Here is a 27,575-nt window from a genome sequence, read left to right on the forward strand (position 1 = left end):
GGGGGTTTTTTAAGAAGGGATTGGAGAGTCGTTTATGTGAAATGGTATAGGGCCGTGATGGCAAACCTATGGCACGCATGCCACAGGTGTCACGGAGACCATTTGTGCTGGCATGCGAGCCACAGGATTCACTGTGCATGCGCGTGCCTCACAGCTGATTTTCGGTTGGTTTGAGGCCTTTTCTAGCCTCCCAGAAGCTTGAAAAAAGCCTCTGCAGGATGAATAGGCTTGTTTTCAGAAAAGAAAACAAGAGAATAGAATAGGCTTGATTCTGCCAGTTTGCACCTATTCGCTAGAACCGGTTGTTAACATTCTAAGCAGTTGGGAGAACTGGTTGTTAGAAGAAATTACAGGGCTAATCCTGTAAGGAAGGCAGGAAGGAAACATTCTGGTGTTGCTTACAGAAACTGCCTCTCGGTTAACCCTTATTACATTCTTGGCAGGACTAGACTTCCTGTCTCAGGAACTTCTCTGGAGTTTTTTCCCCCTCCTTTGCTGGCACTTTGCTTGTGTGGCGTGACCATTCAAAGTTACAATGGCACTGAAAAAAGTGACTTATGACCATTTTCCTCACTTATGACTGTTGCAGCATCCCCACAGTCATGAGAGGCCAGGCGAGGAGATGCGTGCCTCGATGTGAGGGATATTGGAGTTGGCCATGCCCAGCCAGTCACATGACCACCAAGCCATGCCCACCACCTAAGCCACGCGGACAGAACCGGTTGTCAAAAATTTGAATCGCACCCCTGCCTGTTTTGTCACTTCCCGTAATACCGGAAGTGACAAAACGGGCCTATTCGGCCTGCAGAGGCTTTTTTTCAAGCCTCCGGGAGGCCGAAAAAGGCCTCAAACCAGCTGAAAATTAGCTGTGAGGTGCAGTGCAGGGAAGGGGCGGCGGCTTGGGGGCATTGTGTGCACATGTGCAGGGGGCGTGCGGGGGACGCGCATTGCCTTCTGGGTCTTGGCACGTGAGCGTGCAAGTGCCAGCCCAGGCACAATTTTTGGCCCAGGAGCCCAAAAAGGTTAGCCACCACCGGTATAGGGTCTCCTAATGGAACGATGGGGTTGGGCTACAAGACCTCCAAGGTCCCTTCCAATTCCGGTAGCCTGTTTTTCTAAAGGCACAGAAGTTGCTGTGAAGTTTTCTTTTTTTTAAAAAAGGCCAAAGGACGGGAGAAGCGATCTCCCTTCCCCGCCGAGTCAAAGAGTCGCTGTGTTTCCAACCAACCAATTTGGACCCTAACGGGCTGTGACATTTTGGGGGTGGGGGGGGGGGGCAAAGCAGGAAGTTGCTTGTGGGTGGGCAGCAATTCGACTAGCCGGGCTTCTTGGGAAGGAAACGTTCAAATAACCCGAATACCTGAATTAGCCTTTCAGCCGTGCCGTAAACAAACACAACAGCCACACAGAGCCTGGTCAGTGTCGAACGTACAGACACTTATTGATGGGGTCTTGGCTTCCTCAAGCCAAATATTAACATTCGGGACAGAAACAAACGTTCCCACTGCTACTGGGTGGCACTGATTGGGATAGCAACGGAGGGGAGAATATTTTCACGGGCGGCTGGATGATTACGGCAGGATGAGGGGGCCCCATGAAAGGAAGGAAGATGGCTGCTCTGGAGTTTTAAGAACATGCCGGGGGGTTGCGGGTTTCCCCGACACGCCAAATGCCTTTCGCCATTCAAGACTCTCTTTGTTTGGCTCTTCTGATTCTCAGGGGGCTTAGAACAAAAGGGTTGGACGGGACCTGGAGAGGTCTTCTAGTCACAACTCCCTGATGGAGTAGGAGACTCTATAGGGGGGGGGGGGCGTCGATTTCATTGAGGGATGCATCGGGGTTGTGTTTGACCTTGGGAGGCTGGGTGGGTGTGGCCAGCTCAGCGTCACTCGTGTCGGGGGCGCCTGTGGTGGCCTGAGCGGCTCCCGAGCTCCGTTTTCAGCTGCGATGGCCTCCTGCAACCTATGGCCAGCGAAAACGGAGTTTGGGAGGAGCCCTCCCGAGCTCCAATTTCTCTGGCACCGCGGGCTGGATCCGGCCCCCGGGCCTTGAGTTTGACACCCCTGCCCGATAGCATGTCAGACAAATGGTTGTCCAGCCTCTACTTGTAAACCTCCAAGTGATGGAGCACTGCCACTTCGTTCCACTAATTAAATTGTTCTCGCTGTTAGGAAATTCCTCCTTAGTTCTAGGTTGCTTCTCTCCTTGATTTGTTTCCAGCCGTTGCTTCTTGTCCTGCCTTCAGGGGCTTTGGAGAGTAATTTGACCTTTTCTTCTTTGTGACAACCTTTCAAATATTGGAATACTGTTATCATGTCACACCAAGGGTTAGATTAGACATATCTAAATGCCCAGGTCTGCCTTAGTAGAATATCGGAGACCACAACCCTCCCTCCTGCCTGCAAACAGATAAAATAAAGGTAATAACTAAGAAATGGCAGTAGCAAATTACCCCATGTTTGTTTTGTGGCAAAAAGCTGCAACCACAACTGTGTCTTAAAAGCAACACATCCTTTGGACTAGCGGAAAGAGACCAGTTTGGGACATCCTTCAACCAGGGTCAACCAGAGGCATTTCTTACTTATCCACACGTTTGGGGAAGGGGTACGCACCAGGGGAGGTGCAGAGTGCGGCTTCTGGGGCAGGCTGGACGGGAAAGGATTGATTGTGTGCTGATGGGTGTGTTGGTGAGTGTGTTGGTGCTGATGGAACTCCGCCCTCAGCATCGGCACCAGACCGAGCAAGCCGCCAGTCCTGTCCGCAATCTGAATCAAAAACCGATTGTTCAGTTCTTGTCTAAGCAGCTCGTGATCTAGAAGAGTGGGGAGGAAAGAGAGAGAGAAAGAGAGGGGGGAGAGAGGGAAAGAGAGAGGGAAGAGGGGAGAGGGGGAGAGAGAGAGAGGGGAGAGAGGGAAGAGGGAGAGAGAGAGGGAGAGAGGGAAAGAGGGAGATTGGGGGAGAGAGAGAGGAGGAGGAGAAATAGAGGGGAGAGGGAGAGAGGAGAGAGAGAGAGGAGAGGCGGAGAGAGAGGAGAGAGGGAGGAGCAAGAGGGGAGGAGAGGGGAGGGAGGAGGGGAGAGGGGGAGGGAGAGGGAAAGAGAGGAGAGAGGAAGAGAGGAGGAGGAAGAGGAGGAGAAGGGAAGAGAGGGGGAGAGGGAGAGGGAGAGGGAGAAAGAGAGGGGGAAGGAGAGGGGAAAGAGAGAGGGAGAGAGAGAAAGGGAGAGAGAGAGAAAGACAGTGGGAGAGAGAGGAGAGAGAGAGAGGAGCAAGAGGAAGGAGGAGGAGGGAGGGGGGAGGGAGGGAAATAGAGGGGAGAGGGAAAAGAGAAGAGAGAGAGGGGAGGGAGAGAGGGAGAGAGGGGAGAGCAGAGAAAAGAGAGAGAGAGAAAGACAGTGGGAGAGAGAGGGAGAGAGGAAGAGAGGAGGAGGGAGAGGGGAGGGAGAGGAAAGAGGGGGAGAGGGAGAGGACGAGAGGTGAAAAGAAGAGAGGGGGAAGGAGAGGGGAGAGGGAGAAAGAGGGAGAGGAGAGAGAGAAAGGAGAGAGAGAGAGAAAGACAGTGGGAGAGAGAGAGAGAGAGAGAGAGCAAGAGGAAGAGGGAGGAGGAGGAGAGGGGAGAGAGAGGGAGAAAGAGAAGAGAGAGAGGGAAGGAGAGGGGGAGAGGGAGAAAGAGGGGAGAGGGAAAGAGAGGGAGAGAGAGAAAGGGAGAGAGAGAGAGAGAGAGACAGTGGGAGAGAGAGGAGAGAGAGAGAGGGAGCAGAGAGAGAAAGGAGGAGAGAGAGAGAGGACAGGAGAGGAGGGAGAGAGAGGGAGCAAGAGGAAGAGAGAGGGACGGAGAGGCGGAGAGAGAAAGAGAGAGGAGAGAGGAGGGGAAAACAAACAAACAAACAAAGACACCAGGGCCCAGCAGCCTGTGAGTTCCACAAAAAACGTAGAGGTAAAATAATTCAAAACATTCACCTGGCATTCCCTATTTCTGCACGTCATGCTGTGATGGTTTTCTACGTGAGAACTCATTGGTGGAGGTAAGAGAGATGCCTGTGACAATGTACCAATCAGAATCCCCGAATGAGGCTGGCAATACATGATTGGTTGGTTGAATGATATCAACAGGCTGGTATCTAAAGAACAAGAGAGAATACAATGAGCCACCACAGTAGAAAACAGTTTTTGGGGGGTGGGTTGTTTTTTTTAGCAACATTCAGCCCCTTCCCACCACCACTGACCAACCCCAGAGACCCCGAGGGGTCATGACTGATCTTGCTTTCGGGAGAACAAATTTGGGAGCCGAGAGAAGGGCAACCCAGCGATGTCTCCATCTCTTCTTCCAACCCCACCAACATCTCTGGAGGAACTTCATGCATTGCGATGAATAAGAGGTTGGTCCTTAAAAGTCTACATGGTTCCTTGCAACTTTGGTTTCAGGTTGGTGGGACAGATAAGGCCCATCAACCAGATTATGTTTCGTGTCCTTAATGGGCCAGGGAAAAACAACTAAGTCATGGCTTCTCCTATCTTCTTCTAGAAGTGGACCTCCCAAACCCAAACCCAAACTCAACCCCACTCCCTCCAAACCCCACTCAACCCCACTCCCTCCTTGCATGTCCATCTTTTCAAAGCCGCCCTTCAAAACCCCTTCCAGATCATGCAAAGCCAACATTGCAAGCCGCATTGAAATGGAGACCTGAGAGTTATCTCCCAAGCGATGGATAAAAGCCATTAAGAGTCCTCAAAGTGGCTTGAACCTGAAATCCAGATTTCTTACGTTGCTGGAAATACCCGGATGAAATATTAATGTGATGTGACTTGGGTTGCAATGAGGTTGTTCCCAAGCCTCCTTTTGGGCAATAGATGATCTCGTGCCTTGGATTTTTGTTTCTCTAAAGTGATGTGGGTTTGAAGCATCGGATTGTACCAATAAACAAATGCCAGAGACCTGAATGGTGCATTGGAGTCAAATTAATGATTTAAACTGGGTCAGAACCAATTTTTCAGGACCTGTTGTGTGGCCTCTTGGCCACCGGCTCCTCCAGCAGCTAAATCAGGAGGAGGTGGTGTGGGAATCAGGGCAGCATCAAGGCAACCTGAGAGCTCTGAAGGGGAAGAAGGAATGGAGCTGGCTGAGAGAGAGAGAGACAGAGGCGGAGCCTGGGCCGTCCGTCAGCTCTCAGATGGAGAGTCAACAGCCCTCAGGTCTGGAGGTGGCTGATGAAGAAGAGGAGGAACAGCTGGGTCCAGTGTCTGATGCGTGGATGCACAGAAAGCAGAGGAGAGGAGAGCAGTGGAAATCTATGGGCCGGTCCTTGGGACAGAAGAGCCACTGCTGCTAGCTCTGGGGATAAAAGGCAGGGGGCGGAGAGGAATAGATGTGACAGAAAACTATTCATCTCCCTGCTGGACAGACTTGTTAGCCTGTGGTGAGAGAGAAAGACTTTTTGCCCAGGGCTGCTGGCGCTCCTAATAAATGGAACATTTATTTAACTACAGTGGGTTTGTCTTGTTTGGGAGCCGGGTCAGAAAACAGGACTTCCTCGCTACAGCAATGTTGAGCGATTTGGGGAGGTGAACAGAAAATGGGCTTATTATTAAAGTAGTACAATTTGGTGAGGACCCTGATTAGCAGCAGCTTTGCAGGGTTCTAGACCGAGGACTTGGTCCTCACCTGCTACCTGACCCATCATTCAGTGCTAGGATCCCTGAGCTCAAAGAAATGAAGGAGGCGTCATATCCAACCTTAGTCAGGGGAGGAAACCCTGATAGATGGGTCATCCCGCCTCTACCTCAGTGATGGCGAACCTTTTGGTTGTGGTGTGCCGAAAATGCACACGTGCCGGCACCCACCATACAATGTGCTGCCCCCTGCGCATGCACGCACAACACCCCCCACCCCATCCCATTACCTGCACTTTGCATGCGTGTGCCTCCTAGCTGATTTTCGGTCCGTTTGAGGCTGCTTTCACCCTCCCGGAGGCTCGAAGGAAGCCTCTGCAGCCTCGGGAAGCTGAAAAACGGGCCTTCCGGAAATACCAGAAGTGCCCGTTTTCAGCCTCCGGAGGGCCTCTGGAGCCCAGGGGAGGCCGTTTTCACCCTCCTGGAGGCTCAAGGAAAGCCTCTGTAGCCTCGGGAGGCTGGCAGGCCAGTTTCGGCAGTTCACTTTCTGGAAGGCCCATTTTTCAGCCTTCCAAGGCTGCCCTTGAGCCTCCAGGAGGGCAAGAATGGCCTCAAATGGGCCAAAAATCAGCTAGGAGGCGCACGCATGCGCAGTGCAGGTAAGTTTGGCTGGGGTTCGCATATCCACACTGATGGCTCTAAGTGCCACCTGTGGCACCTGCCATCATGGCTCTACCTCAACATTTCTGCCCCACTCTGGAGTTGCCCCACTGAATAAGGTTCTGGATAAGCAGGTCTGGATGGACAAATTCAGTCCGACATCTTTCTGATTTAAGTCTCCGGGACTGAAGGCAAACTTATAAGAAAAAGGTCCAATGGAGATGGGAACTACGGAAGTTCAGCCTACAGCACCGCGACGGCCACTTTCTTCTCTTATTTCCTATCTGTTGAATTGCAAAACCTTCCGAGGAGGAAATGGGAGAACCAAAAATCATAATTGCTATTAGTGATTATAAATCTCCCTCTTCCAAGCTCCTCTTTCTCACTTCGGAACTAGCTTTGCATAGGAAATAGGAGAAGGTGTTGGCATACATGGGCAGCTATTTTAATCCCCGAGCGATCTGGTTTTCTTTCTTCGCTCTACAATCTCTCTCTCTCTCCCTCTCTCTCTCTTGTTGGTGTTTTAGGACTGTTGCTTTTGTGCGTGTGTGGATTTCACCATTTAATCCGAATGCGTGAATTACAGAGTCAGATCAAAAGGGGGCCTTTAACTCTGGAGAAATCCACCAGAGATCCCAGCTGCTGCAGGAACAAATGTAAGGCAATGGAAAACTATAAAGGGGATCTTACAGGGCACAGACAGCCCTGAAATGCACCCATACTTTGAAATATGCAGGGAAAGTTTCAAATCTTGTGAATCAAAAAATCAATAGAAGTTTTGCTTCCTCCAGGAATACAGGTGTCCAGCTTTATAAGGGGGAGCATGTGCCCAAAATCTGGAACATGGAGAAATAATATTATTGCATGTGTGAATGTTTATTGTCTATGTTTATTTGCCTTCTAGAGGAAGGACTGCTGTCCACCAAAACAATTTCCCCCCATATTTCCTAGTTTAGCCGTGCTTCATATGTAGGCTCAATCCTGAATTTTCGCTTGTCCTGCAAAAGGATAGCAATGTCATTTGCGTACGTTGATTAATTCCCAACTGTGAATGTTATTGTGGAATTCGTTTTGCATCCATAAATGAATAACGATGAATGCCGGGTCTCACTGTTTTCCCACAGTGATGGCACATAAAAATCAGTGTTTTTGCTGGAAGAATTTTGCAGCTGGGAAGGAATTGTCAAAAAAGGGATGTGTGGTAAGGTTTAATTTTTTTTTTTTTAAATGGTCCATCTACTACTAAGGATGAAACCTGCATGTTAGGTAGAACAGGGGAATTCTATGTAAAATGGCATCTCTGATGCAAAACTTCTCGGTGCTTCTCCACATGTGCTGGAATTTCATGGCTCAAGTCCCAATTCCCATCTTGGCTAGGAAGCTCCACACATCTGGAGGATATCAGATTTAATTCACTCCTATTTTATAACTCCACGGGGCTAAGCATTTCTCTGCTCCAGCAGCATGCTACTATTTATCCGGGGGCAGAGGCCGAGACTTGCAGGAAAAAAAAAGGATGGACAGAGTGGAACATTTAACTCAAAAGAGATGATGGGTTGTTTTTTTTTGAGCCACTGCGGGGTTATGTCTGTTCAAAGAAAGTTGAGTGTCAACCCTGGAGCGAACCTGGCTGAGGCCATGTTTGCGACGTCATAGTTGCCTCGAGGCAAAAGAGGGGACAGGGAAGGGGGAAAATAGCTGGCTTTTGCCGTCAAAGCCAAGTTTTTCTTGTGGGATCCAAGGTCATTCCAAAAGGTGGCTGAGAGAGGAGGAGCGGAGTAACCAAGCAACCTGCCAGCATCTCTATTGGACCATGTGGCTGATTGATCTCTATTGGACTCTATTGGCTGATGGCTTGGGGAAAGGGGAAAAAAATAACTCTCTTTTTAATTAGGTGAAAACTGCAGGAACTTTTAGAGTTGGTTTTCGCCAGTGGCGCCAGTACGGTGTATCCAATAGACCTGTTCTTTGAGGAATCTACCTGCCTCGGAGTTTTGCTTTCAGTTTTGCTTTCAGCATTACTCAGAAGCCTGACATTGAGATTAAAACTCAAAAGAGCCCTAGTTTCTTGTCTCATTTTTCCTGGCTGGTTTTGATTCTTGTTACTGCAGGAGGAGTGGCAGAACCTGAGGGCAGAGTGAAAAGGGGGAATCAGCCTCGAATCCCTATGTAGTTACAAGCGAACAACGTCCCTTAAATTCCGCTGACTCCTATCTCATGCCTAGCAGAAACTGAGAAGATTCCCGTTCTTGATTCCTAGCGTGAGTTGAGAAGATTCCTGCGCGCGGTCTTTTAGCAACAGAGTAGTTCAATTGGACCTTCGCACACGGACCTGGTCTCTTGGGCCCAAAGGTTAGTGACGTACTTGACCGAGGTACTTAATCACGTACCTCTTTCAAAGGGGTGGCCAACGTATCTTAGTCTAGCGTCCAGAGAGCCAGGTGGGACTTACCTGCAGGGTGTCCCGGGATCACAAGGCTGTTGGTGGGCAAGGCTGGAGGTGGGGGCGGCAGCGTGGGAGGGGTGGCGAACATGGCCGGATGATGCTGGTGTTGGGACTGCGATCGGAGAGGGAAGTGCGAAGCGGCAAGGTTGGAGATGGAAAGGGGCACCACGGGGCCAGAGGAATGGTGGGGTGGGATCTGTGGGGAGAGAGAAAGGTGCTTGGGGAGGCTAATGCTCGTGGCGCTGCTGGCGCTGCTGCTTCTGCTGTGAAGAGAAACAGAAGAAACGGGGTTGGGGGGGGAGGAGAGAAGAAGAAGAAGAACATGGTTAGAGAAGGACCAGGTAGTCTACAAAATAACACCCTCATTCTTGAAAGCATCCCAAGCACTCTATCGCCGAGAAAACAAAAGTTTTTGCAGTGGGTAGACTAGCCTTCTTCTTGGACTTCAGGTTTTTCAGAATTAGAACTTCTGGACACTCTTGTTCCAGAACTCACAGAGAAATGCTCCTTCTGACAACTGAATTAGGTCCGGCGTTAGTCGGATGACCTTAAGTCTCTTCTTCCTTGAACCTTCCTTCCAGTTCGGTGCATCTGAGATGGACTCGCTGTTCCCAACTTGACGTTCTTCGTGATATTTTATCCTCCGCTCGGGTTAACCGTGATGTTCTGAGGGTCTTCCCTCAAGAACAGAATGAGAAATATCCTCCACAACTTTTGGTCTCCTTATCCTGGCACTTGCCTCCTCTACCTTTATCATATCCCCCCACTTAACCCACCAGGAGCTGGGAGACCTGGAAAAACTCCCCTGTATTCTTTATACCCGTATACTGCACGAGTCAAAAAGGGGGGTTGTGAAAATATCTACAGACCCCTCACATCCTGGACATAAACGGTTTCAACTCCTACCCTCAAAACGACACTATAGAGCCCTGCACACCAGAACAACTAGACACAAGGACAGTTTTCCCCTGAACGCCATCACTCTGCCAAACAAATAATTCCCTCAACACTGTCCAACTATTTACTAAGCCTACGCTACACTATAAGTATAAATCCTCCCTTCCTTTCACCCATCCCGTCCCACCTGTGACTATGACTGTAACCTTGTTGCTAGTATCCTTACGATTTATATTGACTGTTTCCTAGTATGATTGATTGCTTATTGTACCCTATGACTATAATTAAGTGTTGTACCTTATGATTCTTGACTCTTGACGAATGTACCTTTTCTTTTTATGTACACTGAGAGCATTTGCACCAAGACAAATTCCTTGTGTGTCCAATCACACTTGGACAATAAAGAATTCTATTCTATTCTATTAATGCTGTCAAAAACTCATGTGATTTTTCAAGCCCGGTGCATGGAGATAGAGAAGGGTTTGCAAAATCCACAGAAAACCTTCACTGCCACGTTCCTGCTCCCACAAACTTTGAGGAATTTGGGGTAGGAATCCAGGAAACGATTGTGGTGGAACCGCTGGCTGGAGGCCCTGGTTAGGGGAGTTAAAAGACATTCCAGCTTAGAGATGAATTGGGGAAGGAAGTGTTTGAAGTCAAATCCTTAGGTCTATATATGTGCCTTTCCCAAGGGGAGGCAGACAGCCTGGTGAATTTCTTGTAAACTGGTGGATCAACAATAAAGAAATGTATCTGGCCCAATCTTGGAGCTGTCCTGGTTGCTTGCCCTTGCCAACGATGGTCCAAACCCTTGAGTTGGGTGCTAGCTTGAAAACACGCAAAAGCAAACACACACACACACACACACACACACACAAAGGCTGCAGAGAAGAGCGCCTTCCAATCAACCTTGGCGGTCCCTACCTGATATTATTGATTCCGTTGTGGGCCACTTGGTGATGGACCTGATAACTGAGAGGTGGGGGGATATGACTCGGCAGCTGTGTCCGGAGCTCGGGCAACAACTGAGGTTGCGACTGCGGACGAGGCTGAGGTTGTGACTGCGGACGAGGCTGTGGCTGAGGGGTGAGCCTCGGAGGTGCTGGTGCTGGGACCAAGGGTTCCTTTTTCAAGAGCGGGCTAGCCCGGGTGCTTGACGTGGGTACCGAAGAGCTGGACGTCACGATGGTTGCGGTAGGTGGCGGGCTGGAGAGGGGTAGAACGAATGGCAGGTCTGTGTTCAGTTCCTGGCTGCGTTCTAACCCGGAGATTTTAGGGAGGTTTCCTGCTTTTGTTTCGGCCTTGTCATTCGACGTTGGACCTACAACAAGAAGACAGGGGAAGGGGATATAAAAGCAAAAAGGTTACACGCAAGTTTTTTTTTTTTTTTTTTCTCAGCTCATGGAAGGAAAGTTGTGGCCGGAGAGAACATCCCATTATTCAAACAAGGTTATTCTTCTTTTGTTGTTATGGTTCCACGACAACATCCTTTGCTTTCAACTTAAAAGATGGATCCCAGCGGTTTTCAATTCCTGTTTCAAAAGCAAAACTAAAACCGGAATGGATGCTCATTGAAGGTTTATTTGCAGGAAGAACCATCAAGAAGAAATCGATCAAGGAAGTTCTCATCATCTCCAAACTAGGAAGGTCCCCTTTCTACAAAATGGATCATGTCTTCCACAGGTTAGGACAAACAATGCTACCGCCAAAGAAGAGGGGGGTCAGCCTATTTTCCATAGTACCTGAAGGAAAGACAAGAAACAATGGACGGAAACTAATCAAGGAGAGGACCAACCTAGAACTAAGTGGAAATTTCCTGATAGTGAGAACAATTAATCAGTGGAACAACTTGTCTCCAGAAATTGTGGGTGCTCCATCACTGGAGGCTTTTAAGAAGAGACTGGACAGCCACTTGTCTGGAATGGCAGCCTCCTGCTTGGGCAGGGGGTTGGATTAGAAGACCTCCGAGGTCCCTTCCAACTCTGCTATTCTTTTATAAACCTTCTCCTTCACTCTACGTACAAGAAGCTTAGCTTCCAGCATTCGTATTATAGGTACAGAGCTGTGGTGGTGCAGTGGTTAGAATACAGTATTGCAGGCTAACTCTGCCCACTGCCAACAGTTCGATTCTGAGCGGCTCAAGGTTGACTCAACCTTCCATTCTTCTCAGGTGGGTAAAATGAGGACCCAGATTGTTGGGGGCAAGAGGCTGACTCTGTAAACCACTTAGAGAGGGCTGTAAAGCACTGGGAAGTGGTATATAAGTCTAAGTGCTATTGCTATTGACCTTCCTTCCTTCCTTCCTTCCTTCCTTCCTTCCTTCCTTCCTTCCTTCCTTCCTTCCTTCCTTCCTTCCTTCCCTCCCAGTGGTTAGAATGCAGTATTGCAGACTAATTCTGCTGACTGCCAGCAGTTCAATCCTGACCAAAAATGAGGACTCAGCTTGTTGGGGGCAAGAGGCTGACTCTGCAAACTGCTTAGAGAGGTCCGGAAAGCACTGTGAAGCGGTATATAAGCCTAAGTGCTATTGCTACAGAACAGGGAAAACCTCTAGAAACCTTGTTTACATTTGACAAGCCAAGTTCCTTTTTATTTTTTTTATTTTTTTTAGAGGGGGTCAAGGTGAACCTCTTTGCAAACTAGTTTCCGGGCCAACCTGCTGTTAACTACACAAAGATAAATCACCTAACAGATGGTCTTTTCCATTTTTCATCATTATAGTCTGGAAGAGCCCCAAGGATGACTGGCTCTCTTAAACGTCTTGGAGGCTTTCAACAACAACAACAAAAAATACATATCCAGAGCTTCTGCTTCCATCTTGGCATCTGACGGTCCCAATTCTGCCTTCCTGATTTCCAGCCCAGTCCTAAACAAGCTGGCAATTCTATGGAAACCCTGCAAAGGCAGACACGTTGTTTATTTTCCCCAAGTTCTAGAGTAGTTAATTTCCATCGCAATAATACACTTGAGCTAATTTGCCAAAGACTCAGCAGTCAACTCCAATTTTTCAACCTTAATTAAAGCTGGATTCACATCAGCTTCGGCTCTTTCCCTTCACAAGCCTGCTTGACAGTTATCATGAATTGTGTCTTGGCACAAACTCGGTTAGGGATTAGATAAAGCTCTTTCTTTTCTTCCTAACTCAAGTAGACCACTTAGAAACTTCCCAGGAGATATTAGAATCAAGAAACACGTTGCCAATATAGTTTTTTTCCCCCCACCCCCTGGCAGGACAGATTTAGAATAGAATAGTGCTGGAAGGGACCTTGGAGGTCTTCTAGTCCAGCCCCCTGCTCAAGCAGGAGAACCTATACCATCTCAGGCAAGTGACTGTCCAGTCGCTTCTTAAAAACCTCCAGTGATGGAGCGCCCATGATTTCTGAAAGCAAGCTGTTCCACCGGTTAATTATCCTCACTGTTAGGAAGTTTCCCTTTAATTCCTGGTTGCTTCTCTCTTTGATCAGTTTCCAATCATTGTTTCTTATCCTGCCCTCTGGTGCTTTGGAGAATAATTTGATCTCCTCTTCTTTGGGGGGCAGCGGCCCCTCAAATACTGGGATACTGATATCATGTCACCCCTTAATTCTCCTTTTCTTTAGACTAGCCAGACCCCAAACCTGCAGACGTTCTTCAAATGGTTTAGTCTCCAGGCCTTTGATCATCTTAGCTGCTCTTCCGAGATGTCCACCAGAGGCATTTCAGATACAACCAAATGTTCCTTAACAAAAAGGCACCATGTTATCTCCTACATCCCATTAGACGTGTCGACACCGGCAGCCGAGACATCTCCCATGTGGCTTTATATCGATCCTGCCTCTTTTCATTGCAACATCTGAAGAAAGTATTTTTTCCCAGTGAGATTTCCACTAAGTAGAGAGGAGAGTTGCAATTCTCCTTGTAGAGGCGGACACTATAGGCTATTTCCACTACGGGATGGATAGGATAAAGGGGGTCCTCGAGTTACTACCACATTTGAGCCCAATATTTCTGTTGTTAAGTGAGACATTGGCTCAGTGAGTTTCCTTGTAAAAGGTAAAGTAATAGTTCCTCTCGCACATAATACATGCTAGTCATTTCTGGCTCTAGGAGGCGGTGCTCATCTCCGTTACAAAGCCAAAGAGCCAGCGCTGTCCGAAGACGTCTCCGTGGTCATGTGGCCGGCATGACTAAATGCCAAAGGTGCATGGAACACTGTGACCTTCCCACCAAAGGGAAGGTCCCTATTTTTCTACTTGCATTTTTACGTGCTTTCGAACTGCTAGGTTGGCAGAAGCTGGGAAAAGGAACGAAAATTCACTCCATTACGTGGTGCTAGGGATTCGAACCGCTAAACTGCTGACCTTTCTGATCGACAATCTTAGCGTCTTAGCCAGTGAGCCACCGGGTCCCTCTTCACTAGACTAGACATGCCTAATTCCTGCAACCGTTCTTCATACGTATCTGTCAGAAATGGTGTAGCGTCTCCTGCTTGGGTGGGGGGGTTGGACTAGATGACCTACAAGGTCCCTTCTGACTCTGTTAATCTGAATGTATCTAAGATGATCAAAGGCCTGGAAACTAAAATTATATATATGAAAGCATGAATAGATGACTCCACCAGACTGTCAATTATCTGGAAGCCTGCACTCTCAAACAAAAAAATATCCACACCATAAGCCAGGCAAACACCTGGGCACAAACAGACTCCTCCTGATACCTCCAGCTCAAACACACACCAACCAGGCACCCAGACGAAACTTAGCTTCCTAATAAATGATAGCCGTCCATTTACTCGGAGCCAAGCTGCACTAAAAGCCTCCAATACAGGAAACACAATGTTGCCAGCCAATCAAGACAAAAAAAGCCACAAAACAGACAGAAGATATTAGAAACACCAATCAAGCAGAACACAGTAAACTCCAAGACCAATAAACACAGACCAAGACTCCCAACCAATTAGGATGAAGAAAAAACCATTCTGGCACAGCAGTAGGCTAGCACCAAATTTAAAACAGAAACGGCTGTGAAAGTCTGACTCACAGACGAACACAATACAGAAGCCTGATGATGGCAGATGAGATTCTGCCGAAACGTTGCTATAACTTTAAAAGCACAACTATAATGACGTGGGAAAATACCCGAACAAAGCTGAATACCATACATGTAAGTACCCGCGAAAACTTAAGAAAACAAATATATAATAATAATAATAATAATAATAATAATAATAATAATAATAATAATATAATGAACGGTTGCAGGAACTGGGCATAGCTGGTCTAAGGGAAGAGGAGGACCAGGGGAGACAGGATAGAAGTCTTTCAATATCTGAGGGGCTGCCACAGAGAGAATGAGGGGGGTCAAGCTATTTTCCAAAGCACCTGAAGGCCAGACATGGAATAATGGATGGAAACTGAACAAGGAGAGATTCAACCTGAAAATAAAGAGACATTTCCTGACAGTCAGATCAATCAATGGAACAGAAGTTGCCTTTGGAAGTTGTGGAAGCTTCACCACTGGAGGCTTTCAAGAAGTGGCTGGACTGTCCTCTGTCAGAAATGGTGTAGGGTCTCCTGCTTGGGTGGGGTGGGGGGTTGGACTAAATGACCTACAAGGACCCTTCCAACTCTGTTAATCTGTAAAAACACTGCAGTTCTAAAACTGGGATGCACCATCATGAAACTCCGTGGGGCTTTAGTGAAATAGGGATCATGATTTAACAAGGAGAAGGCCTGGAAAACGGTGTCCCCAGATGGCTGGGGAAAGGACAGAATATCCCACAGTTACGTAAATATTTCCATTGCGGTTTTTTTCCAAGCAATGTCAAGAAGGTTCTGGATTCAAAAAGAAGCATTTAAAATTCTGGTGTGGGTTTGGGGATGTCTGTTTCCAATCCAAATCCTGCATAGGGGACATTGTGCTGAGTTCCTTTTGCATTGCCCCCCCCACAGACACACATTTGCTCCTTCTAAGGACGATGCTTCTCCTGGAGCCCGACGCAAATCCCACCTCTAACCCTTCTCTTCCTTTGCGCAGAGCTGTCCATCAAGAGTCATCATCCTGCCCCATCTAAAACAATCCCTGAACAGCTGCCACTGTCAATTATTCTCTCTGACAGCCTTGCCGAACAGGAAAAGAACTGGAGCGAGCACTTGCCAGTTTTAATAAACTGTGCGGCTAAAATCATTTAACCTGCTAGATTGCAGTCGGTGGGGCTGTAACAAGCCACGGAGCCTTGGGAAGGGACAGAAGAACAGAGTTGGAAGGGACCCGGGAGGTCCTCTAGTCCAGTGGTCCCCAACCTTTTTTGTACCAGGGACCAGTTTCACGCAGAAACACTTTTTCAAGGACCGGGTAGGGGTGTGAAGGTTCCAATAACAGTAAATAAATAAGCGATGAACCCGTAACTTACCCGTTCCAAAAAAAAGTCTCCAGTGAGCTCTGTTTCTGGCTCATTTTGCGAAGATAGTAAGGCTGTAAGCAGAAGCTTCTTCCTGCATTGCTGATGCAGGATAAATACGCACCAAAGAGTCAAGCGCGGAAGTTAGGCGAGGGCGGAAGTGTTTGTCTTTCAAAATAAGACACCCGGAAGCAAAAACGCATTTTTATATATATTTTAATCACGATTATTCATTCTTTGCGGCCCAGTGCAAAATGATCCACGGACCGGTACCGGTCCGGGGCCCAGTGGTTGGGGACCCCTGCTCTAGTTCACCTCTGGGACTAGGGGTGACAGGATATCAGTCTTCCCGTATCTTAGCGGCCGAGAAAAAGAAGAGGAGGGTCAAATTATTCCCCAAAGCACCAGTACAACAGCAAAGGATGGAAGCTAATTAAGGAGAGACCATGAATTGCAGCCTCCCTCTGTTCTGACCTGGGCTTCCTTTAGAAAGCATAAACCACAACCTTAGTCCCGGCAAAAACCTCTTTTACTTCCACGGCTGTGAATTACATCCATTCACAGCCTGAATGGCTTCACAAACAGTCTTTCAGGGGAACGTTGATAAACACCCACCTTATCCCACTTGGAAGGCTGCCAGAGAACGAATGGCCAAGCGCAGGGCGAGGCCAAACTTGACACAGGGTCAAACAGAATCTTGAATCGGCCAGAAGAACTAATTGCTTCCTGCAACAGCTCCTGTCCCGTTCGCTCATCTTTTGTGTCCTATGGGAGGGGCCAATCATCTCAGAGGTGTGGCCTTACTCCGGAGTCGACCCTGAGTTCTTAATTCTTCCTTCCTTTTGGCAGCTCTGCTCATGCATAGGCTGGGAACTGGTTGGAGAAGCTCCTCCGCGTCACTGTTGTCTAACTCCGAAGGCAGCCTGCCCTGGTCCCATCTCTGCCTCTGACGCAGAGCCCTCGTCCGAGCCTTCCTCAGCCTCCAGGACTGGCCCAGGTTCTTCCCCAATCTCCTCACTGTCCAACTCTGATGCCAGCTCCGTCAGCTGCTGGCGGGCGACAATACTCTCTGCGACTCATTAAAGCAGCCACATCTGTTTTCAAGATAGTAAGGCTGTAAGCAGAAGCTTCTTCCACCCAGATGCTGGCTTCTCCTACCCATCTGCTCCAGAACCTTTCTTTTCAACCAAATCCAACACAACGTCCGGCTCCCACGTGCATGGTTTACGCTGTCTCGAAAATGGGTTCTTTTGTCGCCAAACCAACTGCTGTAATCCCACCCCAAAGTCATGCAGCTGCCTTGGATTAATGGATTACAGCTCATTTGATGAATTTAATTGATGGCCCTTTTCCAAAGAGCGCCCTCCAAATTTAGGAATAATCTACTCAAAGGAAACTCGATCGCCCTCTAAGCTCCTTCGTGAGATGCCTGAGGTCTGCTCTCGTGAAAGTCTTAGCGGTGTGGCTGAGCTGGACACATGATGCACGACAAAAGGACATTTGCACTAGTTAGCTCAGATGCTGCGAGCAGGAAATACCACAAGCAATAGCACTTAGACTTATATACCGCTTCACAGTGCTTTAGAGTCCTCTCTAAGCAGTTTACAGAGTCAGCTTCTTGTCCCCGACAAGCTGGATCCTCATTTTACTTAGTAAGACCACACCTGGAATACTGCATCCAGTTTTGGTCACCACGCTATAAAGAAGATGTTGAGACTTGAGAAAGATGGCGGAGAAGAGCAACCAGGATGATGAGGGGACTGGAGGCTAAAACATACGATGAACGGTTGCAGGAACTGGGCCTGGCTAATCTAGGGAAGAGAAGGACCAGAGGAGACAGAATAGCAGTCTTCCATTATTTGAGGGGCTGCCACAGAGAGGAGGAAGGGGGTCAAGCTATTCTCCAAAGCACCTGAAGGCCAGACAAGGAAGAATGGATGGAAACTGATCAAGGAGAGATTCAACCTGAAAATAAGGAGGAATTTCCTGACAGTGAGAACAATCAACCAATGGAACAGAAGTTGCCTTCAGAAATTGTGGGACCTTCATCACTGGAAGCTTTCAAGAAGTGGCTGGACTGCCATCTGTCAGAAATGGTGTAAGGGTCTCCTGCTTGGGTGGGGTGGTTGGACTAGATGACCTACAAGGTCCCTTGCAACTCTGTTCATCTGAAAGTGCCTCTGGCAGCAATTACGGACCCTGGTGGAGAGCTCTGTCCTTCTATAGGCCTTGAAGATGTTCCCGGGGAAGGGATTATCTGGAAGCATGCAACAAAAGACCTCAGGAGAAATGAATAGAAGCAGGCCCTGGACTGAGGGAATGAGGGACAAGATTGAAAAAAAAGGCAAAAATAAAATAAAAATGAAGTCACGCCATGTTTGCACGGAAGTCCGCGGCTGCCAAGCACCCAGAGCAGGGCTTAAAATGGGATTTTCGACCCCAGGCACCGATGGCAGAAGCGGCTTCGGTAATGAGATTGGAAGTTTCATGGCGGCTTTTTAATCTGGGCCTTGAATGCGGATCAAAACTCAGCAGGGTTAAATCCCTTCGATCTGGCTCTTAAGCAGAGGCTAACCGGCTTCCCACACCCATGATGCAAGAGGCCATTGACTAGAAAAAGGAAGACAAGCTTTGCTTTTCCTGTCACTGTTGTTCTTGTTGTTGTTGTTTTTTTAAAAAAAGAAAACAAATAAATCAAAACCGCAGGCAGAAAAAAGGCATTTTAATGGCTGGCTGGGGTGTTTCGGGGGCCTTTCGGGATGGCTCAAATCAACAGCACAAAGACAATTCCGGTGTACGGAGTAATCAGGTCAAAAGCCTTTTAAAAAGACACAACTCAATTATCTATCAAGCGTTGGAGGGTGACGGGGGGAGGTTAATTAATCAAGGAAGTGCAAACATCCAACCATCAGCTGCCACATTACAGAAGGGGAGGGGGGTGTGTGTGTGTGTGTCTTGGGGTGGGGGAAAACGCTTCCTTCCCTTGCTGCTTTCCTTCTCTCCCTGTTTGGAAATCCGGCTATCGATTCCCCACCTGGCTGTTGAGTTATTAATTGCTCCAATTAAATCCCTGACACAGCCTTGCATTGGAATTGAAGCCCTCGACGGATCAATAGCCCAGAAGGCGTCCGAAGCAATTATTACTCAACTGAACAGAAGAGAGAGAGAGAGAGAGAGAGAGAGAGAGAGAGAGAGAGAGAGAGAGAGAGGGGGGAGAGGGAGGGAGGGAGAGAGGGAGGGAGATATTGAGAGATATTTTGAGAGACAAAGAGATTGAGAGAGAGACAGAGAGAGAGACAGAGAGATATTGAAAGAGAGAGAGAGGCAGAGAGAGAGAGAGACAGAGAAAGATATATTGAGAGATATATTGAGAGATAGAGACAAAGAAAGAGAGAGGAAGGAGAGAGAGAGAGAAACAAAGAGGAAGGAAGGGAAGAAGAAGAAGGAAAACGAGAAGAGGAGGAGAAGGAGAGAGAGAGAGAGAGAGAGAGAGAGAGAGATCCAAATCAAAGCTTCTTCAGTTCCAAAGAAGCTTCTTGGATGAGAAGCGAACTGGAGAAGCTTCTTCTTGGAGGAGAAGCGAAACGTCTTCAAAGAAAAAAAACCTGAAAGCCCAGTTGCCTCTTGGAAAAAAAAAAAAGCACTTTTGGTTATATAGTAAAGACTTGAAATAACTGTTTGTAAATGTATTAACAGCGGCTAGGATTGTATTTGCTAAAAACTGGAAAAATGAGAAGATACCATCACAGGAGGAAAATCATTAAGAAAATATTGGAATGTGCTGAAATGAGTAGATTGACATTTGAAATCAGAGAACAAGAGGATAAACAATTTTATAAAATTTGGGATCTTTTCTATCAATGGTTAGACAATAAAGTATAGTAGTGAAATATGTAGACTTTTAGAAAATAATAAATATATAAAGATGTACTTCTTTCTTATTATATCTACAAAATGATTTTAGGATAGATTTGGGATGATAATATGAACTGTTATAAAATAAACTAAGTAAACTATGGTTATCTTGTAAAACATGAATGAACAAAAGTATAGTCAAATGATTGATTAATAATGATACTAAGGTATTTAATTTTTGATTGAAAATATGAGATTATATGTAGTGCAATTGTAATTGAAGACTACGAAATGGAAGCACAAAACAATTTGTAAACCAACCGGCACACTGTATGTACACATACGGAAGATAGCTTGATGTTTTTATGTTTTGTTTGTTTATGTTTGTTTTTAAAAACCAATAAAATTTAATTAAAAAAAGAAAAAGAAAAAACTATATAAAATAATTTTTTTTTTTTAAAAAAAAGCACTTTTGGGACAACCGTGACCTGGAATGACTGAGAACCTCCATAAACCAAAGGAGGTAGCTTGATCCAAATTTCGAGAGGCCACCAAGAACCACGGCCACCTGTTCCCCTATACGAGTAGTCCTCGGCTTACAACAGTTCGCTTAGCAATGGTCCGAAGTTATGACGGCACTGAAAAAAGTGACCCGGTGCTGTTTTTCACCCATGGCATCTCCGTGGTCACATGACCAACGTTCATACAGTGGGCTACTGGTTCCTATTTATGATGGTTGCAGTGCGCCAAAGTCATGTGATCTCCTTCTGACAATCGTTGCTTGGTCCCCGTGATCATGTGATCAAAATTCAGTTGCTTGGCAACTGGCATGTACTTATGGATGGCTGCAGCGTCCCGGGGGGCACGTGATCCCCTTTTGCAACCTTCTGATCGGCCAAAATAAATGGGGAAGCCAGTTTCAGGTAACAACTGTGTTCCTGACTTAATGTCTGCAGGGATTCCCCTCACAAATGCGGCCGGAAGAGTCCTGAACATTTTCTGACCCAGGCTTCGTCCAAATGAAGGGAACACAAACTGAGTGTAAAATCAAACCTATTTGAATGCAACGCTGGGAATTTCTTGCACTCCCAGCCAAAACTTATTAGACCCAATTCTTTTAGATAAGCTCACGCCTTTCAGGGTTGTAGAAGGCTGCCAAGAAACAGAAGCCCAGTTACTTAGAATATAAACTGACAGAAGTTCCACAGCAAAGACAAACCAGAGTTCACAGGGCTTCAATGAGGAATCAGAATCTAATGAACTTCTTTGCTTCCTGCAAAGAGCACGTCACCGAGGGCTGACTTTTATCCCTTATGGGAGCTGCAATCACCTCCCAGCCTTACTCCCGAGTTTCCCCTTTTTTTCTCAGCTGCTCTTGCCTTCTAGCGGCTCTGAGCACACACGCACTGGGAACAGGCTCCCCCGGGTCCTCTGCTTCGCTGCTGCCAGGCTCCAAAGGCAGCTTCCCACTCCCAGATAGCCCTGGGCCCATCCCTGCATCGTCCAAGTCTTCTCCAGACTCCCTTGCCTGGTTCCCTTTCATCCTCACTGTCTAATACCTTTGCCGTCTGCACCGGCTGCCAGCGAACCACCAAAAACTCACTTAACAACCTCTCTCACTTTAGCAACGTGAATGTTGGGCTCCATTGTGGCTCTTAAGTCATGGCGGCCTGGTTGGATCATAAGGGGGGGAAACTGACAGACAAGATGGTTGGGTCGACTTGTATTGAAAAAACTCTTTATTCTTGCTGCCAAAGCAGCGGCTACTCTATGAATAAGTAAGACATGGTCAACATTTTGTATAATCCTTGGCCCCTTTAGATTAAACCCAGTTGCATCGTCAGTTGGGGGGTTTATAATGGGTGGGGTTTTTTTTTGTTTTTAAAAAAGAATAAATCTTATGAATCCTGACATTTTTCTGCAAATAAGGGGGAAAGTTATGTTTACACAGCTGCTCCTCATCATCCCAACTCAAAGCCGCCTCTGTGCGCCTCTCTTCTGCTTGATTTCACCTTTTCCCTCAAATTGCAGTAGTTCACACTTTTAAAACAGAAATCCTCCTAAATGGGCTTTTAATAGCCAGTTCTTTGTGCTTTCTTTAGCCCAAAGCTGCTCCAGGTCCACGTTTGAATTGAGGTTCTTCGCCGAAGTTTGCAACGTGAGAGATGGCTGTCACGGGAGGCAGCTTGGCGATTCACACAAACACAATTTCAGTGCTGTCGTTAACTTTGAATGGTCGCTAAATGAACTCTTGGAAATGGAGGACTACCTGTACAGACACAACCTGCCGGTATTTTTCGCACCCAGAGGAACAGACAGGTCGGAATAAACTAGTGTTAACACCACTTTATAATGCCTTGAAAATACCATACTTGGAATACTGCATTCAGTTTTGGTCGCCGCGATGTAAAAAAGATGTGGAGACTCTAGAAAGAGTGCAGAGAAGAAAAAGAAAGATGGTCAGGGGACTGGAGGCTAAAACATATGAAGAATGGTTGAAGGAATTGGATATGTCTAGTTTAATGAAAAGGAGGATTAGGGATGAGAAGATAACAGTGTTCCAATATTTGAGGGGCTGCCAGAGAGAGGAGGAAGGGGGTCAAGCTATTTTCCAAGGCACCCAAAGACCAGATAAGGAATAATGGATGGAAACTGATCAAGGAGAGATTCAACCTGAAAATAAGAAGACATTTTCTGACAGTGAGAATCAATCAACCGATGGAACAGAAGTTGCCTTTGGAAGTTGTGGGTGCTCCAACTGTGGAGATTTTAAAGAAAAAATTGGACAACCATTTATCTGGAATGGTATGGAGTTTCCTGCCTGAGCAGTAAGTTGGACTAGATGAGCTTTAAGTTCCCTTCTAACTCTGTTATTCTGAATCTATCTAAGATGATCAAAGGCCTGGAGGCTAAAACATACGACGGTTGCAGGAACTGGACATGGCTAGTCTAGTGAAGAGAAGGACCATGAGAGCAGTCTTCCAATATCTCAGGGGCTGCCCCCAAAGAAGGGGGAGTCAAGCTATTCACCAAAGCAACTGAAGGCAAGAAAAGAAACAACAGATGGTAACTAATCAAGGAGAGAAGCAACCTGGAACTAAGGAGGAATTTCCTGACAGTGAGAACAATTAGCCAGTGGAACAACTTGCCTCCAGAAGTTGTGAATGCTCCAATACCGAAAGTTTGAAAGAAGAGATTGGAGAACAATTTGTCTGAAATGGGTGTAAGGTTTCCTGCCTAATCAGGAGGTTAGACTGGAAGACCTCCAAGGTCCCTTCCAACCCTGTTGTTCTATACACAAATCAGTCACATCAAAATGTCTGCAACATCCATAGGCATGGTATGAGGAGGAAGTCGAGGGCTTGTACTTTCCATCTCGTATCTCTGCGGAAAAATCCTCTGAGATTCTCAGACATGAACGCAAGCATTTAAAAAACAACCTGGAAGATTACCCCTCAAAGGGGAAGTGTAAGTTGGTCTTTCTAGCACCAGACAGGAAATGGCCAGCGTGCCCCTTGAAGCCTGTTCCTATGGCAACCAAAAAATTCAATCCGCCATCGGGAAGAATTCCTGGCTTTAAGGTTGAAATGGTATATGGGAAAGGACCTGGGAGTTTGGACGAAGCGCCACAGCCAGGGGTCAGAGAAGAGACAACCTGGCCCACGGTTGGATACAGGGTAAGGCAAGAGGCTTAGTAGGGTTCCCAAGTGTCTCAGGCTGCAAAAGAGACAGAGGGAGAATTGTACTTTCAGACTTGCAAGGTTCTTGAATCTTGAAAAAGCTACATATGAAACCCTTGGGTGATTTGTTCATATGTGAAGTTGTAAACCCAACTCCCTTCTCGACTGATATAGTTTCCTAGTTGGGTAATGAAACATCTCCCAAGAAAACAACCACGCTCACAGAGCACCAAAGACCACAGAGTCCTCCCCCCTCCTCTCCCTCATTTCCACAAACTCAACTCCCTTCTGAAGTGATGATGTTCCCTTGTTGGGTGATGAAACACCTGCAAGGAAAGAACCAAGATCACAGAGCACCAAGGCCCCTACAATTCTTCTCTCTGCAAATCCCACTTCTGACACTGATGACGTTACCTAGATGGGTAATGAAACATCTGCAAGCAAACCATCAAGCTCAGAGTTACACCTTGAGTTACTCTTCCATCGTAGATGATCCTGTCTAACCCTCCGAATGCCTCTCAAAAATCTGGATTACATTCTTCAGCTCGTCATCTAGTGCAGGGGTGTCAAACTCACTGAGGACCCCATCAGGGTTGTGCTTGATCTTGGGGAGGTGCAGTGGGCATGGCCAGATCAATATCACTCATGTTGGGGGCACCGGTATTGGCCCAAGCGCTCTGCCAGCGAAAACGGGCTCCCGAGCTCCGTTTTTGGCTGTGACGGCCTCCTGCTCTGCCAGAGCCCTGTGGGCCAGATTTAAGCACCCTAAAGGCCTTGAATTTGACACGCCTGATCTAGTGCAACACGTCGGCCTGTCGGCGGTCCTTTCCCATCAAAATCTGCAAGCGTTTCGTTCTAGCAACAGCCACAACAAACAATCTTTCTCGCGAACCCCAAATGACAGGGTTTGAAGTACGAGTAGGTGGGTCCTCCAGCCGAGTTGGACGACTCTCCAACTGGTAAACCAAGCAAAACAGCAGCCGCATTGGCATCCCCTGTGTAACTATCGGGTTCCTGGTTAAAGTCGACGCAGAGAATGCACCACCCAGCAAATGGATGCCCATTTGTTTATTTTGGATGAAAAGATGGACCCTGGAAAAGCGGTTGTTACAAACTCCCCGAGAGGGCTTAAGATGATAATTTCCATGTAATAAGACTGGTGAGCACTTAAGTGCTGAGTTTTAAGTAGGACCAGCTGTTGGGGGCGAAGGCATTACATTTTGGTTTAAACATGGCAGAAACACCAAAGTTATTTTACTTCCACTCCTTGGGGGGGGGAGGGAGAACCCAGATGACATATAGGCTGGTTCTTTTGGACATTAAAAGAGAATTTACAGCATGCTGCAGTTTGCATTATGAGGAAACTGAGTCATTATGTGGCATTTCAAAGGCGGTTTATTTCAGCTACAGCTTCTTTTCATTATGTTCTGAGATGTTCCTATAGGTGGAGTCAAGAGAACCAGATTTTGAACGGAAAGGATGAGATTCTGCAAAATATAGCAGCGCGGACAAAAGCTTTTTCTGGGTCTATGTCAGGGTTTCTCAACATGAAGATGGGTGGACTTCAATTCCCAGAAGCACCCAAGTCCAGACCCCCGTGAATTACGAGGACTAGAGGGGACATGAAAGCAGTATTCCAGTATTTGAGGGGCTGCCCCAAAGATGAGGGTGGGGTCAAATTATTCTTCAAAGCAAAAGAAGGCAGGACAAGAAACAACAGATGGAAACTAATCAAGGAGAGAGGCAACCTGGAATTCAGGAAAAACTTTCTAACAGTGAGGACAATTAACCAGTGGAACATCAGGAGTTGGGGGTCTCCAACACTGGGGGGTATTTAAGAAGAGATTGGGCAGCCATTTGTCTGAAGTGGTGCAGGGTTTCCTGGCTAAACAGGGGGTTGGACTAGAAGACCTCCAAGTTCCCTTCCAACTCTGTTATTCTGAATAGAATTGAATCGAGTTCCACTGACCCTCATCTATTGCCAGTTAATTTGGACCGTGAGCTGACTAACGTCTGGTCTAGAGGTAGGAATAATAAACTCCGTGCTTTGGACTCAAGGCAGGCTTCTGGCTACTTATGCCTTGCAACCACCGCTCAAGAACCCATCTTTGCAGGCGCGACGGAAGTCACAAGCCAGAGCATGGTGCTTACATGCCACACGGAGCCGCAGTGGCGTGCCCGTCCCTGCTCACCTCCCACATTTCTCCAGCCCAAAGAAGCCATCGACCAGGGAGGCCACATGTGAAATTAATTACTGCCCAAATGAAGTCTGGATTGTCTTTTTCCTCTTCCTTTCTCCAGGCCAACAGAGGTCTTCCTGATCTCTCTCCCTCCAAGGCCTTCTGTATATTTTACTTAAGCCACCGGAGCTGGCGAGCAAACACAACCTAGGCATTCATTAAAGTCAAGTAGAGGGAAGAGGCTGTGTGGGCACAATTACTCCTTAAAGGAGCCACCGCCCTCCAGCCCTCCAGCGTTGGCTGCTGTAATGTTACGTTTGGGGCAGCATCCATGAAAAATAAACATAGATCAAGTAACGGGTTGTTCCTCTCCTTTGCTCTCCTCTCCCCATCGTTCCTGGTCTGAAATAACAGCCCCAACCCCTGCCAGGCTGGGAACACCACTTCTCAGTCCATCTTGGAGAGGGGATAATCACAGGGAATCCAAAGTTGGGGGGTGAAATCCCGCTCCGAGGTGCCAGAATATACAGTCAAACCATGCCATTCGGAGCCAGAGTAAACTTTGGGACATAACAGCTTTTGATTCGTGGTGTCCCAATGGGGACGTTAATTATTGAATAGACGGCTTGTGGGCTTTTTTCGGCAGTGGAAGGGAGATATGTGTGTGTGTGTGTGTAAGGAAGTTGGAAATTTCTCTCTCTGACACACACATACACACACAGATACACACATCACACGTGCACACAGGGCCTGTGGTTTTCTATGCGGAAGAGCGGAAAGCGCCTTGACGCTGGGAACAGGGGAAGAGGCAGTGCCAATTCTTGGACGAAGGAGCCAGACGGATCATTTGTGGAACACGGCTTGAGTGTCAGCTTTTCAAGATTTGGTTATTTCATGCTGGAAAGCTAAAGTAGGGATAATAATCCTCAACTTGCAACCGTTTGGTTTAATGACTGCCGAACAAAGTGACTTGGGACAATCCTGGCAGTTATGATGGCTGCAGCACCTCCATGGTGACATGATCAAAATGCAAGTGTCTGGCAATGTGTATGTATATGGATGACTCTTCCAAGCCGGGTTCTTTAGCGCTCCACGCTTACAGACAGAATCTTGCCAAACTGAAGCACTCTGCTCTTTGCATCTATATGCTCTCTGCGGGAACTATAAGGGAGAGGCTGTCTTCACCCTTCTTCTCTCACACACATAATAATATCTGGGCTGAGTTGCCTCTCCGTCCTCTGGAATGCACCCCCTCTTCCTCCCGGGGATCGGGCTCCTTACTACATTCCATCCTGCTGCCCGTCTTATAGTAAAGTGACTGTGTGTGGCTTTCAATAATGATGTTTAAAAACAAGGCAGCTATCTCATCAAATCCCAATTTCTTTGGGATCATCAGCCCTGCTGACACGGTCTTATTTTTAAGGGATTTCCAGTATGATCTAAAGCATGGGTGTCTAACTCGATCGCGTCACATGACGTCACATGACATATTGCGACGTTTTTTGCCTTTGCGAAGCCAGGTTGGGCATGATGCATCCGGCCCATGGACTGGACTGCCAGTTTGACACCCCTGATCTAAAGGATGGTGTGTGTGTGTGTGTGTGTGTGTGTGTGTGTGTGTGTGTGTGTGTGTGTGTGTAGATAAAAGTTAGTAGGGAAGGGAGGGAGGGAGGTAGATTGACAGATATGATAAACAGAGAGAGATAGATTGACAGATATGATAAAAAGACACAGAGACAGACAGACAAAGACAGATAGATGGTTATGACAGCTAGATAGATAAGAGAGATAGAAGACAGAGATAAATCGATATAGACAGACTCAAACAGACGACAAGAGATAGTCAGATAAATAGAGATCAGTAGATAGAGA

At 47.2% G+C, this 27,575-nt stretch overlaps 1 protein-coding gene across 20 annotated transcripts in view; it reads right to left on the bottom strand.

The window, feature by feature from the left end:
• Window positions 1-27,575, bottom strand: part of FBRSL1 (fibrosin like 1) — a 520,677-nt gene that overhangs the window by 35,377 nt on the left and 457,725 nt on the right. For 11 of the 20 annotated variants that reach the window (XM_087942881.1, XM_087942869.1, XM_087942865.1 and 8 more), the window contains 3 exons: window positions 10,534-10,930; window positions 8,719-8,975; window positions 2,613-2,812 (listed from right to left, as the gene is read on the bottom strand). In XM_087942881.1, coding sequence (XP_087799007.1) covers window positions 2,613-2,812; window positions 8,719-8,975; window positions 10,534-10,930 — 854 coding nt within the window. Of the gene's footprint in view, window positions 1-2,612; window positions 2,813-3,956; window positions 4,118-8,718; window positions 8,976-10,533; window positions 10,931-27,575 lie in introns of all 20 variants that reach the window. The other 9 variants (XM_087942874.1, XM_087942872.1, XM_087942883.1 and 6 more) reach the window with 3 other exon arrangements.

This window comes from Notechis scutatus, chromosome 13 (genome assembly GCF_049901735.1).
Source record: "Notechis scutatus isolate UNSWTSFEM ecotype Mainland chromosome 13, rNotScu1.2, whole genome shotgun sequence".
NCBI lineage: Eukaryota > Metazoa > Chordata > Lepidosauria > Squamata > Elapidae > Notechis > Notechis scutatus.